Source organism: Mytilus edulis, chromosome 12 (assembly GCF_963676685.1).
Source record: "Mytilus edulis chromosome 12, xbMytEdul2.2, whole genome shotgun sequence".
In the NCBI taxonomy this organism is placed as follows: Eukaryota; Metazoa; Mollusca; class Bivalvia; order Mytilida; family Mytilidae; genus Mytilus; species Mytilus edulis.
This window is the reverse complement of record NC_092355.1, coordinates 17,332,872-17,349,811: the sequence shown is the minus strand read 5'-3', so window position 1 is coordinate 17,349,811 and position 16,940 is coordinate 17,332,872. Positions and strand designations below refer to the sequence as shown.

Genomic DNA, 16,940 nt, shown 5'->3' with positions numbered 1-16,940 from the left:
AGTTTAAAACAGTTTGGCCATGAACCCTAAAATCAATCTTATCCTCTCTTTCAACGGGTTGTTGTCTCTTGGACACATTTCCATTCTCAATTTTCTCTTTTCTTTTGAAGTATTATGGAACATTGTGATATAATTTGATAGATATCCATCATTGTCCTCAAACCTGAAAATTGCCTGTTTGGCCCCTTCTAACTACACGCTGAGACAATAAACTCCTAAATAGATCCAAACCTTCCTATTGTGATATTGAACGTAGTGCAGGTAACCGACGCCAGTGACTTCTAAGATCATGTACGCTCTGTCTGCAGTATCAATTCTCTAAATACTGTCAGTCCATATAAAGTATATTTGGGTAGTTGGGAAAGGGCTTTATGATTCTTTCAGTTTATATTCTATTTGAATATCGACAATGTAATCATACTCATTATATTAACAGTCGTTCATGCTAGAAACGAGTGAAGCAAGATAAGAAAGTGACGCAGTAATTCTTAATTTCTATTCTATTCGTTTAATGTTGAATGTCTGTCAAATAACAACAGGTTTATAATTCTATCATTTCGAAAATCTCTTATGTGTATGTAGATGCTGGGAATCAACACTTTATATGTGATTCCAGTGTCAAAATACGAAAAATAATCTTCTTAAATTGATTAAATAAGTCTTAAAGTTTTAGATTGTCATGACCAGTACTAAATGTATGTCATTGCATAACTACGTAAACGGTCTACATATGCTGCATTTATTGACTTTAAAAAGGCATACGATACTATAAATAGAGCATTGTTATTTAGCAAATTAGAGTTACTTAAATTGCTTCTAAAATGATAAAGGCATTAAGATCTTTGTATAATAATGTTCAGTCTTGTATTAAGTTAAATGACTGGTTCCCTGTTAATACTGGTTTGAAACAAGGGTGTATAATTTCACCATTATTGTTTATTTTTTTCATTAATGATTTAATTGATGAAGTCAAAAAAGTTAAATGTAGGTATTATATTAGCATGATATGTGAAGAAAAATTTAAGTGTGTATAATGTTATATGCAGACGATGGTAGTTTTCTTAACAGAAAGTGAAAGTGAATTACAAATCATTTTGAATACTTTAGAATGTTGGTGTGATAGAAACATGATAAAGGTTAATTTAGAAAAATCAAAAGTTATGCATTTTAGAACACCTTCTGTGCCATGTACTAATTTTCCTTTTGTTTTTAATGGGAAATGTGTTGATAAAGTATCAAATTATACATATTTAGGTTTATTATTAACCAACATTTGAGTTATGAGGATATGGGAAAAGCAGTTGCCAAATCTGCCAGTAGGGCATTAGGGTTACTAATAGCAAAATGTAAAGCTCATGGTGGTTTTCAATATGATGTATGTACAAAATTGTTTAATTCAATTGTATGGTCAGTGATTGATTGACTATGGTGCCTCTATTTGGGGTACTAAAGAATTTTCATGTATAAACGCTGTTAAACATAAGGCTATGAGATTTTTTATGGGAGTGGGTAGATATACCACTAACTTAGCACTTTATGGAGATATGGGATGGAAACCATGTATTGTTAAACAATGGTCTTCCATGTTTAGGACATGGTCACGATTTAATAAGATGTCTTATTGTAGATTTAATAAGAAAAAAATTCTTTGGAGTAATAATTTCAGTTTTAATAAAGTAACAAATTGGAACTGTACAGTGAATACAAAGTTTAAAGAACTTGATCTTAATCAGTATTGTAATATTGAATGTATTTTGAGCAAGTCTGTTATTAAAGATATTGAAAAAAAAATATTTATTATGTACCAACATAATTGGCATTGGATTGAATTTACTAGCTAATGAAAGCAGTAAATTGCGTACTTACAGATTATTTAAATCACATTATTGTATAGAAAAATATTTAAGTATTACTATGCCCGGTAAATATAGAAGTGCATATGCTAAAGGAGTAGGCCCGGTAAGGACCGATTTTGGCCTCAAATTTCAGGTTCATCTGACGAAAGATTTTGACCATTTTTTTTAAAAATTAAGTGTCTATTTCATTTGAATCAATTAGTTTATGTGAAAGATTTAAACTGATTTAGTCATTAAAAACGACCCGATTCAAGCTCAAATATGAAAATCTACCAAATATGCCGAAAAATGTAACTTTTCAGATGGTTTTTGTCAAAAATGAAAGTGGTCGCATCCGTGTTCATTCTCGATCTTTATATATGTAATGTATTATTATAAAATACAACTTACATTTTAATATTAAAGATGAACACGAATGCGGCCACTTTCGTTTCACACGAAAACCGTCAAAAATTTAACTAAAATGCTAGAATTGTGAAGATTTTAGTAATTTAGCATGACTTAATGGTGCTAATACCTGATGTATGTGCATTGTATTGTCAAAAACAGCCCATATTTATGTAGCAGAAGCATTGTACTGTACAATGAATAACTAAAAGTTTATATTTTAACAATTTTGTAAAACTGCTATATTTTGGGGCCAAAAAGGGGTCTTACTGGACCTACTCCTTTAGAGGTGTTGCTCCGATTAAACTGGCAGATATGAAGGTATAGATGTAAATGAAAAGTTTTGTTTTAATTGTAGAAACTGCGAGCTACTGCTCACTGATGATACCCCCGCCGCAAGTGGATAATTTTAATAGTGTAAAAATATGCAAGTGTTCGGTAAACAGGAAGTTGTTGAGTGATGAATCTGAAAACGCATTACACGGTATAGCTGACTTGTATAAATCCTGAAACCAAATTTCAGAAATCCTTGTATAGTAATTCCTGAGAAAAATGTGACGAAAATTTTCAACTTGGCAATCATATGTAAAATCATACAAGTGTTCGGTAAACAGGAAGTTGTCGAGTGATGAATCTGAAAACGCATCACACGGTATAGCTGACTTATATCAAGTCTGAAACCAAATATCAGAAATCTTGGTAGTGCAGTTCCTGAGAAAAATGTGACGAAAAATATTCATTGGACGGACGGACTGACTGACAGACTGACGGACTGACGGAAGGACAGACAGAGGTAAAACAGTATACCCCCTTTTTTTCAAAGCGGGGGTATAATGATTTGAATATAATTGAAGATGAAAAACATGTTTTACTAGTATTAGAATGTCCAGAATATGCAGATTTGCGAACGATATTTTTTAACAGTGTATGTAATATAGAAAGAAGTTTGAGTAATTTAGTTAATGAAGAAAAGTTTTTATTTATGTTTCATTATGATAGAGTTTGTTATTTTACAGCCAAAATCTGCCATGAAGTACTTTTTAAGAGAAAGTGTATTTTATACTCGTAATAAGTGTATATAATGTTGTTGGTTTTCTTTTGTATAATTGTTTTTAATAATATGGTGTTTTATGCTAATATATAGTGATATATGTTATAGATGTAATATAAATGTATTTTAATCTGTGTTTTACAGTCTCTCATAATTCTTTTTAGAATGGTTATTTTATAAATTGTAAATATTATATTGTGTTTTATATGTTTTAAAGAGGTGAGACTCTAATAAATTATTTTTTGTTTTGTTTTTTTGTTTACATGTTATAACTGTAAAATGTGTAAAAAGGTAGAAGTAATTTCAAATGACAATTACTCCTATAAGAGGTGAATTGATGATTTTGTCCATGAGACATCAAAACTGACAATTCTAGTCTTTTTGCTGCTTATGATTTCGCTCTTTCTATTGGTTTTAGGATTAGAAAACCAAAAACTTTGAAATGTTCACAAAAATTACCATTTCAGAAGCAGTTACTTCAAAGTACCCCCAGGAAACAAATTATCCAAACCATTATATTTTAGAAGCAATACTCCTCATTGAGTTGTCTTATTTTTCTGTAAAATTGCACGACACATTTAGACCCGATTATCATTTTTACCTGGTCAGTTTTTCTACAACTACCTTCTTTAAATTTTTGTGATATAATCCAAAACTGGGATTTATCGCTATGTTCATATTTTAACATAAACAACCATTTTTTTTTGATGAATCAAATCCAATTTAAACAATATACCATTAGGAGCATTTGGGTAAAGTTTTGCCCTGTAGTTTCACAGACAGAGGGACTAATGATGAATGCAAAGTAATGGCATTTGAGCTAAAGTTTTCTCTTTCAGGGGAGTTTTGTTTCTTGTTTGGTAGCTGCCTTCTTGATGTTGTGACTCATGTCTATTGGTATTCATAGCATTAACAAAACATAAATTAAAATAGGCTTTGGTACTTTGCCATACCATTGATAGCAGTTGAGTTGACCAGTGATTTATTTTCTAAGACCAAAGAGGAGTAACTCTGAAGCAACATTTGCTAACAAAAAACATCAGAAGTGTTGTCTATTGAAGCTGTTTGACTAAATAATAATGATACTATAAAGTAACACAGATAGCTCAAGTGTCTGCAAAAAACTAAATGTACTGTCATTTTCAAACTTATATAGTTTGAACAATACAAACAATGATATTTAATCAAAATAACTGTTGCCTGTGTTAAGTGACTTGCTGTAAATTAGGATGATAGTTGACAATCAGATTAACGACCATGTGATATACTGTCAGAACTGTAACACCTTATGTGTATATTCTATTTATATAATCCAATTTTATTTATGAAAAGATAATAAATGATCAATGACAATGTTGGTCAGCGATTCATGTGGTTGCTATTGGTTAAATTATCATTTACATTATGCCTCTGCTTGACCATGAATAAATAAAGACACTTAATTATACATTTTTTTATTATTTTTTTTTCAATAAAAAACAACAAATGAGCAAAAAAATAACACTTATTATATCTCCTACTTATGAATTGCAATGTATGACATAATTTTAGTAATCAATATTTTATCAAAACAAAAATAGATAGATATATTTGCATATTTATCTATTTACAAAAGCATGATTTTTCAGATTGATTTACTAAGGTTAAGTGTTTGACAGTAATTAATTTTTCAAGATAAATCAAACAAAATGTGCATTTCCTCGAATCAATTGAAAACTACAACATTCAAAAGTGTACTGAAGTAAAAAGAATCCTGTTTATATGATGAGTTTGCAAGAAGTTACGAAAAGCGAAAAATATCAAACATGCAAAAAAATACTCAAATCCAGGATAGTTGTTGTATGGTATACATAGAACATGTTGAATACTATTCACAGGTCAAAGCATAAAATACCAGTTACTGTCTGACAGCAATTTATGCATTTTTATATTTTTTATTTTTTTATTTGTCGAATGCAATAAGCCTCAGCCTTTTTTATGTTTCTCAGTACATCTTTTCTAAGTAACCAATTTTCTAATCCAAACGTGATAGTTTTCATAATCAAAAGGTCCCTAATAAGAAAAGCTGGCATAAACACACTGGTGCTTTAAAAGATAAAAGTATGAGAAAAAGTGTTTTTACTGACTGCAAATATACATATATGTCAATCCTCAGACTTACATTGATATTTTTTTTTATCAAAACTAAACAATATTCAGACCTGAATAAAAATAAAAATGTGAGTGTTGACATATTTTGAATCTGTTTATCTATATTTACTGAAGGAGTAATTTGTATGCAAAAGCAATTTATACAATGCATGATAAGTCTATTCACTTGTGACTACAATGAGAAATTCTGGTTAAGCACTATTTTACAATTTCCACTTCAAATTTAACACATGAGTTACAAAAGAAGTTTTAATCAAACAAGAACTTGAATTGCTTAGCTACACAGAATTGAATCAACATAAATTTAAAAATATGATTAAATATGTCAACTGTACTGTATGACTATTTCATTATGGTATTAAAAGTCTTATAAGCTTGAAAGTTGTAGCTTGTTTTTAAGCAGGAAAAAGTATAGAATATCAATTTTTAAATAAACTATAGAGAGTATACAGAGGCTTGGTCCATTAGATTGAAATTAAAAAGCCCTCATGTGACAAGGCAAATATTTTATATAATTAACATAATAATTTACAGGAAATATAAAGGTCTGATTCTTTAATTGTCTAAACAATACAGATGTAAGGTAATAAATAGTCTTTATCTTACTGTGAAAACCAATTTTTATATTTATTTTAGTAATATACATAACATGAAAAGGTTTAATTCATTTGATTATCTTAAAAAATTAAATGTAATATTATAAATAGCCTTTATATATTACAAGGAAAATTTCAATTTCATCTTATATATAGATGGAACATATCATAAAAAGGTCTTATTCATTTAATTATTGTAAAAAATGTAATGCAATTTTAAGTGACTGGGCTGAATTCAAATTTCATCTTATGATATATGCAGAATATCAAAAGGCCTTATTAAAAATTTAAAACGTAATGTAATAAATTGCCTTTATGTGACCAGGCATATTTTAATTTTTTCTCGTCACTTCATCATTTCGATCTGAATAACCAAGAGTATATTTTTGCACACAAGTATATGATGACTGGTAGGTGTAGAATCACTTCTCTGGTACTACGTCTCTGGTTTTCTTGTTCTAGACTTGCCAGACGTCTTGACAGCTTCGCCACCTGTGTACGTATCTGTGTTGCGTCATCCTCTTCCGTGATTAGCAGTGAGTCACTAAGTGAAGCTCCTGGTGTAAACATTACTGGGCCACGGGTATCTCTACAAAAGATAAAGTCTGTTAGACATGTTAAACAAAATATTTTTCATTATCAGACAACAATGGCAGAAACAAATTCAAACAATGTAAAAATTATCAAACAACAATGAACAATGCACAGGACACTCAAGGTCTACACTCACAATCATATTGAAATAATCTGAGTGAAACAGCCATTGCTGGTCATATCAGGTGGTAACACTTATTTAAAACCCTGTCGGATACCTAATGAACTTGTATTTAGAGTGGCATTTCAGAGATATTTCCAACAATTTTTTTAGTTCACTGATCAATCAGGCAGTTTGTATTATCACTTAAATAGTTTTCAATTCATGTGGGTTCTTCTCATTGTTGAAGGCCATACAAAGATTTTAAGCTGCAAATATTAATTTTTAAAGGGTGTCAGTTATTTAATTTGCTAATAATACAATGCTCCTTCTTTTTAAACTAAAAAGCAATGTAGTCAATGTTAGTGTTTATCAAATTTGATGGCAACACTTTTTTTGTAGTCGTGGTAGTATTTTTGTCAGCTGTTTCTTTCTTTGTTAGATTTAAAAAAAAGAAGAATTGAGAGTGTTTTTGCCTTTTTATATGACATGAAAAGACTCAGCAAATACATTTAAAGTTGATTTTTTTTAAAAAGAATTTGCATGTATTTTATGTATGATCTTCATTCTGGCCACTTAAAACTTAAATGGATTGATTGAAGGGTAATAACAAAGAAATTTTTGGAGGTTTTGTTAGGTAAAACTATTGAAATATTCTTCTAAAGGGGTGAAATGTAGATATCTCGAACTATTGTGTGGTAAAATTAGCGAGAAATTAAAGTTTCAAGCTGAAACCGCCTTAATCTACACCTGACAACAATCTACAGATAGACGGGCGGACAGACGGACGCAAAGTGAGACGAGACACTCACAGATCACAATTGCTCACCTGACCAATATATTTTTCAAACGAAAATTTCTACTTTTACCAGCGATTTTTAATTGTCCTTTCATACTATCTGTTTTTTACTTTTTTGATTTTCGGAGGTCGTGCCAGACTTCACTGTGTTCGCCACAAACAACTAAATTCAGAATGAGATGCATATACGCAGTTATATTTATGACCCCATTTATTTTATTGGGATCCCAAGCATACAGTAATACGGTACAGAATTCGGCTAAATATTTAGGTTGCAAGTGAGAAATAAATATAGACACAGAGAAACAAATTAATAAACTAACCTTTCGCTTGAAACAGTATTTCTATCTTTCATTACGCCGGGATATTATAAAAGAATCTCACTGTTTTCTTGACCGTGTCATGATGAAATTGTGAAAGTGAGTAAGGGATGTTTTGGAACTTCGATTATCAAACAAATTGATTATAAAAACCGCAAATACAATGTAACATTTGTTTTTACTTTAACTGCTAACCAGATGCTCCGCAGGGCGTAGCTTTATACGACCGCAGAGGTTGAACCCTGAACGGTTGGGGCAAGTATGGACACAACATTCAAGCTGGATTCAGCTCTAAATTTGGATTGTGATTAAATAGTTGACACAGCATAGGTTTCTGACACAGAATGAATGTGTTCTAATGAACTTAAAATTTTTATTTTCTCTTAGAGCAATTCACTATGCTGTTGAATATTAATCCTCTCAAAAAAATATTTGAAGAAATTTTCTTTTTATTTATGAAATTTCAAATGAGAAAAATTGAACCCAATTTTTTTAATCACATCCCCCTTTCCCTTATTCCAAAACTAATCTCAATTAAAATTTCTAATGGAGTTTGCAACAATAACTACTCATTTAAATACATCATAAAATATTAAGATGTAAAAAAACTGCTTGTTATCACTGAATGGTAAAGATTATTTTAATTTATCAGTTGGTAGTAAAAAGTGAATATACATTGTATATTGTATATAACAAAGATTTAAGTTGATTCTGAACAAAGAAAGATAACTCCAATTAAAAAAAAATTCTTGCTATTGCACAATATTGTGCATTTAGATATTTCTTGCTTACTATTCTGGACAAAGAAAGATAACTCTAATTAATTTTTTTTTAGCTATTTCACAATATTGTGCAATTAGATATTTCTTGACATTGCGCAATACTGTGCAATTGAAAAGACTTGCTATTGCACAATACTTAATATAATAATTTTAGATCCTGATTTGGACCAACTTGAAAACTGGGCCCATAATCAAAAATCTAAGTACATGTTTGGATTCAGCATATCAAAGAACCCCAAGATTTCAATTTTTGTTAAAATCAAACTTAGTTTAATTTTGGACCCTTTGGACTTTAATGTAGACCAATTTGAAAACAGGACCAAAAATTAAGAATCTACATACACAGTTAGATTTGGCATATCAAAGAACCCCATTTATTCAATTTTTTAATGAAATCAAACAAAGTTTAATTTTGAACCCCCATTTGGACCAACTTGAAAACTAGGCCAATAATTAAAAATCTAAGTACATTTTTAAATTCAGCATATCAAAGAACCCCAAGGATTCAATTTTTGTTAAAAAAGTTTAATTTTGGACCCTTCTGCCCTTTGGACCTTAATGTAGACCAATTTGAAAACGGGACCAAAAATTAAGAATCTACATACATAGTTAGATTCGGCATATCAAAGAACCCCAATTATTCAATTTTTGATGAAATCACACAAAGTTCAATTTTGGACCCTTTGGGCCCCTTATTCCTAAACTGTTAGGACCAAAACTCCCAAAATCAAACCCAACCTTCCTTTTATGGTCATAAACCTTGTATTTAAATTTCATAGATTTCTATTTACTTATACTAAAGTTATGGTGCAAAAACCAAAAATAATGCTTATTTGGGCCCCTTTTTGGCCCCTAATTCATAAACTGTTGTGACCTCAACTCCAAAAATCAATCCCAACCTTCCTTTTGTGGTCATAAACCTTGTGTTAAAATTTCATTGATTTCTATTTACTTATACTAAAGTTATTGTGCGAAAACCAAGAATAATGCTTATTTGGGCCCTTTTTTGGCCCTTAATTCCTAAACTGTTGGAACCAAAACTCCCAAAATCAATCCCAACCTTCCTTTTGTGGTCATAAACCTTGTGTCAAAATTTCATAGATTTCTATTCACTTAAACTAAAGTTATAGTGCGAAAACCAAGAAAATGCATATTTGGGCCCTTTTTGGCCCCTAATTCCTAAAATGTTGGGACCAAAACTCCCGAAATCAATCCCAACCTTCCTTTTGTGGTCATAAACCTTGTGTTAAAATTTCATTGATTTCTATTCACTTTTACTAAAGTTAGAGTGCGAAAACTAAAAGTATTCGGACGACGACGACGACGACGCCAACGTGATAGCAATATACGACGAAAATTTTTTCAAATTTTGCGGTCGTATAAAAACCTATTATATTTGTCATCAAACGCAGCTCCGCGTTTGACACCTTCCTGTTTATAGAACTTTAATAAAGCGTAGGTCAGTTGATTAGTAATCACGTTGCAGTCTGCACCGTTAGCCACTATTACGATGCCCCAGACTAGTAAATATTGTTTGGGGCTAGTGAAAATTTTCAAAATTTTATATAGGTTTATAGGGACAAGTTTTGATATTTAGTAATCGGACTAGTAGTCAAAAAAGTTTTTGGCACAGACTGACGTTGATTTTGTTAAACTGACTGTTTTATATACTTTGAATGTTAAAAAAGATTGAAAGGTCACTTCTGATACTTAAATATGTTGAAGTCAACCCATGCTTTGCAAATTTTAGGGGGGGGCGCACGCCCGCCACGCCCCCGTCTAAATCCGCCTCTGTACATCACAATGTTTGAAAATATATGCATGTTATATTTAACATGTATAACATGATTGATAGTAATGGATATGTATGGAAGGATCAGATAACCGTTTTATGTACATGTCAGTGGCAAGTATTACATGCATATTCAGAATAAGAACATTTTAATGTGATATAAATATGAACCGTGCTTTGTACTATAGACAGAAGCGCTGAGATCGATTTTTAAAATGTGCAAGATGTTAGTTAGAAGGTAACAGTCTGCAGAAAGTAATGCCACTCTATAGCTACTTAAACAAACAATTCTCACTTAGTGACAACCAGTCTTTGCTCTTATAACTCCTAACTGCTATGTCAGTTCCAAGAAAAAAAACCAAATTATAATGATAAAATTATTTTTTTTGTTAATTAACCCAAGTTATCCAAAGAGATAATTATATATAAGCATGCAACAGTGAGACCTGCAGTGAAACAAAAAAATATAGAAGATGAAAATGGTGAATAGAAATATTTTACACAAGTTTATCATGCTTATAGCTGTTAAGACTAGATAATTTTACACCTACCCATTTGGTAAAATAGTATGTGTCGGTCTTTGAACAGGTTCCTCAGCATTGTCTGTCATTGAATTTTCTGGGAAAGCTTCTTCCATTGTGAGTGTCCTAGGTGGTGTTATTAGTCCTACATAATTCATATCTCCTCTTCCTCCAAAATCAAATCTTTCTAAGTTGTCACGAGCAGGACTATTTGCTGAAAGAAAAATCTAAATTCTAACATGTGTTTATTTTAGGCATTTAAGCAGAAATCTTGATAAAAAACAACCATGCATATTTTACATATATGTAAACATGTATATGATATATCAAACATATACATGATACATGTACATGTATATCTTACACTTAGCTTGTAAGCATGATATTGGTGTCTCATGTTGATAAAATTGGGATTCAGAAATTATTGTGTACATTTATTACTGCCATTTTGTCCTTATAGACTTAAATGCCATTTTAATTTTTAGGATTTTGTGTAAAATACTGATTCATTCATATCAAATATTTCAAAATGCACGTTTAAATTATTGCATTTACAACTCTGTCGCATTTATCGCAATAATAAAAACCTCGCAATAATTTCTGAATTTACAGTATTAATTGAGTATTGAAAATTTAGCCAATTCATAAACAATATATTCCATACCTTAAGAGGATGCCTTTCATTTGCATGACAGGACATTATGAATATAATAAAGATTCGGTTTGAGGTCTGTACTTTCAGTGACTTTCTACCTTATATTGGAACATACATGCATGACATGTTATACAATGAATATGGTCCATTAAACATGCATGTTAAACATATTAAAAAAAATTACATTCAAATTACCAAAAGAATAAGTGGAGAATGTGTCTATGGGGCAAGATGCCATAAACATGATAAAGAGGACGGAAATGGAAAAATCAGCAATTTTTATGTTTATAAAAGGGCATAACTCATGAACGATAAATGTAACACCACCCAATTCCAAACTTGATCTGTGTTTTGAGGTAATAAGCTAAAGTAACAGAATTGAAATTAATTCTGGGGGTGGGAGGGATAGAACAGCTGGACAAACGGATGGACATGGGTAACACTTAACATGCTTAATGCCCCCTGCTAAGATGGAGGCATAAATATATTAACTTAAGTTAAAATTAATCTTTTTTTAATGAATATGAACATTTTGATTTCCAATTTTTTCCCCTAGATTTGTTTATTTTCATCTTGTATCAACATGATCAACATCTACAAACATACATGTATACCATGTATATGTTCCAGACCATATGAGTATTTGGACCATACATGTATGGTCATGACAATATGGGTATATACTCATATGGTCCGACCATACCCTCATGGTCAGACTGTACGCGTATGGTCGGGGTAATAAACACTCTTATGCATTGTACTTTTAATACTTAACAGGCTATTATTTGAACTTGGAATTATTTTCAAATATTGTGTTTAATTTTTTTTTAAATTCCATGTTTATTTGGTATTATAATCTTTTGAGCGGTTAATAACACTTTCCATACAATGTATTTTGGTTAGATAGTGTTGTGCGCAGCACAGAACATTTCAGCACAGAATAAACATGGAATTTATTAAAAAATTCAATAACAAGAAATCAAGCAAATTCCATAATTAAAAATAATTCCAAGTTCAAATAATAGCCTGTTCCTTCTAAACTCTTCATATGGTATGACCGCGGTTTCCTTAAAAAGACACTATCATATAGGAATAATGTTATATAAATAAAAAAAATTAGCTGAATGAAAATTAGAAGTTTCACAAATATAGTCGGTACATCGGTTCATTTTATACTGATGGTCATTACCGATGGTTATTACTGATTTGTTCTTACGAGTGAATGGCAATATGTCGACTTAAAAAAATAAATTACAAAAATTTCTTTAATATTGAACTGTTACACAAAAAGTCACTGGAAAGTAACATAGTTTATTTAAGTTGTCTTGTGAATATGGTGTATTGCAATCATGTTAAGATATTTGAGATTTAGAGCTTCTTAAAAACACCCTAGACATATGGGAATGGCCCAAGACCTCGGTATCACTGTAGGCAGCTATAAAAAGGCTAGTTTTTCACTCACAAACAAAGGTGTAAATGAAAAGGATCGTGCACAACCAAGACTTGCCAATGCAAAAAAGCTATGATACCATGTGGAAGTAAATGTCACTTAAGCCTACATGCAAGAAATTAATTAGCGATGAAAATTAACTATGGCATCAATATTTGATTTTTACCTAGTATTTGAATTATAAAAATAATACATTTTCATGTAACCATCATTGTTTTTTTTTAGATAAAGTTTTTGTTTTATTGAAACTTTCATAATTATGTAATTTAAAAAAATACCTATATGGTCCAAATACTCATATAGTCCGGCCCTTTAATAACCAAGCAAGTATTACACTCATATGGTCCGACCATATCCTACGGTCGGAGCATACATGTATGGTAGGACCATATGAGTATACACATATGGTCATGACCATACGCGTATGGTCCATATAGTCATATGGTCCAGAACACATATATACATATGTACATAAAGTTATAATATGTATGAAATAAACTAGTGTATTTGAAACAAAAATTATTTGTATTGCTACGTATATACTGCATACATGTATTTGAGGCGAGACAATTTGTAATTGTTAATATCATGAACTCCATTTGTACATCATTTGTACATGTTACATCATGTATATAAATTTTTCTGAATCAAACTTCTTACCATGTAAACTGATTGTATCAGGAACCTGCATACTAACAGCAGCCATCTGAGTGGGATAATTATATTGCCTTGAATTAGGGGCTCCCTCCACTGCATTCAGTCTGTCTGGAATTTGCATTCTGCTGCTTATTTCAGAAATGAAATTTGGGTCATATGTCTTGGGTTGAACATCAGAAAAATCTGAGGGTAGGCTGTTCAAATGAGATGACGCATTCTGAAATTAAAATGTAAAATGACTTATGTCTTACAAGCATTCTGAGAGTATTGCATGGCCATTCTTAGTTCCCTACCGGTTACAAATTCTGATATTAATTCATTGTACTGGAACAAAATGCTAACTTGATCTATAACTTGGCATGGTGTAAACTATTTAACAAATACAATGAATCAAGTCAAAAATAATATCTTCAAGCATGACGAAAATAGTTATTTTTCCATGCAGAGTTATCTGTCCTTCCGCGCTCTCTCATGTTAGTGGACGCCCTATTAATTAGATTAGTATCTGACAGTAGGAAAAAATATGACAAATAAAAAATACAGTAAAGTATACATGTCAAAATGCTGGGTGTTTATCATTTATCCATACATCATTTACATTGCCATATATATATATATATATTAAAGCCTGCCAGATTTCGTTCTTCATGGACAGTCATCCATGTCATCAGAGGCAGAATGGTAGATTAATAGTTGCATTATTTGCATAATTCTAACCAAAAAAATTCACACAACATGAGTGTTCAATAATATAATTCAATACACAAATTTAAAAATTACCATGATAGAAATTCAAAAATTGATACATCAGTGTACAAAGTTTTCAACCACTGTACATACAGAATCCTGGTACCTTCTAATTCTCGTTCGCCCCCTCTCACATTCCCACTCTGGATCTTTTTTATCAGGTTTATAAAGGGTGTGCGTTGAATAAGCTTTCAATCATGCTTTAGTCAGTGCATTGCTATAAACATAATATTTTTTTAAATTTTTTTTATTGTTTAACATGTTTAAAAATAACATGAATGATCATGATGATTATGAAGTGAGCCTCTAAAAATGTTAACAGGTTTTCTTTTGTGAATCACATTAAGGAGGTTTGCTACTCACTTTTATGACATTTCGTCAGATTTCTGGAATCCTGACTTTATCCAACAAAGTGCCTCTAAATTTTTTGCCCATTAACATGATTAACCCCCTTTTTCTCTTCATATTTTCATTCCATATATATATCATGTATATTTTATTAAGCCCTTAATAAAATCCTTGTTATTTTTTCATTGTTTTTTTATAAAAGATAGGGGCTAATGTTCTATGAATGAAAAGTCTAACTATATATTTGTAAGGTTAAAAGTACCCAGGTTATCAGGATAACTTAAGGTTTAAATCGCATTATCATGATTATATCTTTTTGTGAATGTTCAACTGTTCAACAACAAATGGCATGTTTTCTTTATGGTGGGTCTCATTAGGGTCCATGCGTGACTGGTGATTGCCAAATTTTTGTAAGCGGCCAGTGTTCTAGGATTCCCATTACCCGTTACCCGGGGTAAGTGGATTAGGACAACGGGTAAGTCATTTTTTAGCCTTTGTCACCCGGTGGTAAGTCAATTTTCAAGTTCGGGGAAGCCGAAAAACTCTTAAAATTTCCCGGTCCTCTTCAATTTTCCCATATCTGCTTTTTATTTTTTAAAATCACGAGTAAAAACTTTGATAAAAGATCGAAGATTTTGTCGATGTCTATCGGCGCTTTTATTCAAGCACTCGTTTACTAGGTGTAATCAAGCGCAAAAGAGACCACATTCTTCTCCTATCATTCTAAAAGTCGGTCACGGTGTCGGTAAAATCGGAAAATCCGGATTGAACTGGTGCTTAAATCGGGACATAAACGATTTTTTTTCTTGTCATCGGAGGAAAATAAACTTACAGTTGCATTTATTATAGCTCTTAATAAATGACATAGTAATAACTATAACATATTTGTCAAATTTAGTAAGAAATCGTTTTTTTTAAATTTTGTACAAAATTCAATCGTATCCGAATCCAGCTTTGTTCAGACAAACTTCACAACATATAATTTAAAGCATGTCATAAAAGTTTTTAAATTTAAAATCTATGTGCAACAAATGACTTATCCTTAATCATTAATGTTCAGTGAATCAGCCTGAAAAATATTCAGTATTTTATAAAGAGCATGTCTGATTTTTAAAAAGAGTTGCATGTAAGTCCCTTATTTTTTTTACAGTGGATTATTGGTATGAAAGTCAGTGAAGTACTGTTATAGTTCAATGTACTTTTCTGGTGGTATAGGTATATAGTTACAATTAAGCCATATATATTTCAAATACTTTTCAATACACTTTAGTCATCATTGCTTCATACAAAACATCATTTGACATCACAAAAAAGGGTACTTTCTGAAGCATGAAAAAGGTGCCAGGAAATGGCTAGAATGCAGGATTTTGCATCATTTACCCCAGACCCCCGGCCATAAGTTGGTTGGCGCTTTGCGCCATCCGCATTGGTTGGCGGATTTAACTTTTAGATGTGGGTAAGTAATTTTTTTATTGATCTTACCCGTGGTAAGTCAAGGTGCCAAAAAAATCCTAGAACACTGATTAGCGTGACGCAAGAAAGTCAAATTGTTGTACTGTGAAAACGGGAAATGATTGAAGTCTAACGGGAAACTGGGAAATTACAAAATAAATGAGAATTGCTTATGTACATAGTATAAGCGAGATACAGGAATCTGACAAAACAGTAAGCAGGATTCGGGATACCCCCAAATGATACCACCTTTATGCGCCATCAGCAGCCAGTGAGTTTGTCAGGCTGGCCATGAAAAAGTGATTGTTAGTCTAACTAAAACAATGTTGTACCACTATTGTATGCTTAGCTAGTATCATAATGTTCAGTAAACTCGTGATTCCCCAATCATATCGTCTTCCACTAGCCTGCATTCCTTAAAGAATAGTGAAACTGGTTGACATGTAAAGGACAAAAGGAGGGGTCACCAGGATTCATAAAAACGAAACAAAACTATTTTGAAAGGAATAGATAATTCGAAAATATGATTTTCTTTAAAGATTCTTTTCTGTTTTACCTCCATGTCTGTCATTGTATAAACTATCTGTAGAAATCTGTTTAAAATAAAGATATTATTTTTATTTCCGATTTCTCGATCGTCGTCCTTCCATTTTGATTATAATATCCGAAACGGCACCGGTAA

The 16,940-nt window shown here is 31.3% G+C and overlaps 1 protein-coding gene across 1 annotated transcript; it reads right to left on the bottom strand.

Moving 5' to 3' along the window:
• Positions 1–4,735: 4,735 nt before the first annotated feature.
• Positions 4,736–16,934, bottom strand: LOC139497357 (mitochondrial fission factor-like). The gene is made up of 4 exons (XM_071285569.1): positions 16,815–16,934; positions 13,715–13,928; positions 10,980–11,163; positions 4,736–6,630 (listed from the first exon to the last, which is right to left on the bottom strand). The coding sequence occupies exons 1-4, from the start codon at positions 16,827–16,829 to the stop codon at positions 6,396–6,398; spliced, it is 648 nt and encodes a 215-aa protein (XP_071141670.1). The 5' UTR covers positions 16,830–16,934; the 3' UTR covers positions 4,736–6,395.
• Between the last annotated feature and the right edge of the window lie 6 nt (positions 16,935–16,940).

Bases quoted from the DNA above. Each gene is read 5' to 3' on its own strand.
- LOC139497357 (XM_071285569.1), bottom strand. The intron at 11,164-13,714 runs GTAAGAAGTTTG...TTTTTCTTTCAG, and splicing joins TGATACAATCAGTTTACATG to CAAATAGTCCTGCTCGTGAC. The intron at 6,631-10,979 runs GTAGGTGTAAAA...TATCTTTTGTAG, and splicing joins CATACTATTTTACCAAATGG to AGATACCCGTGGCCCAGTAA.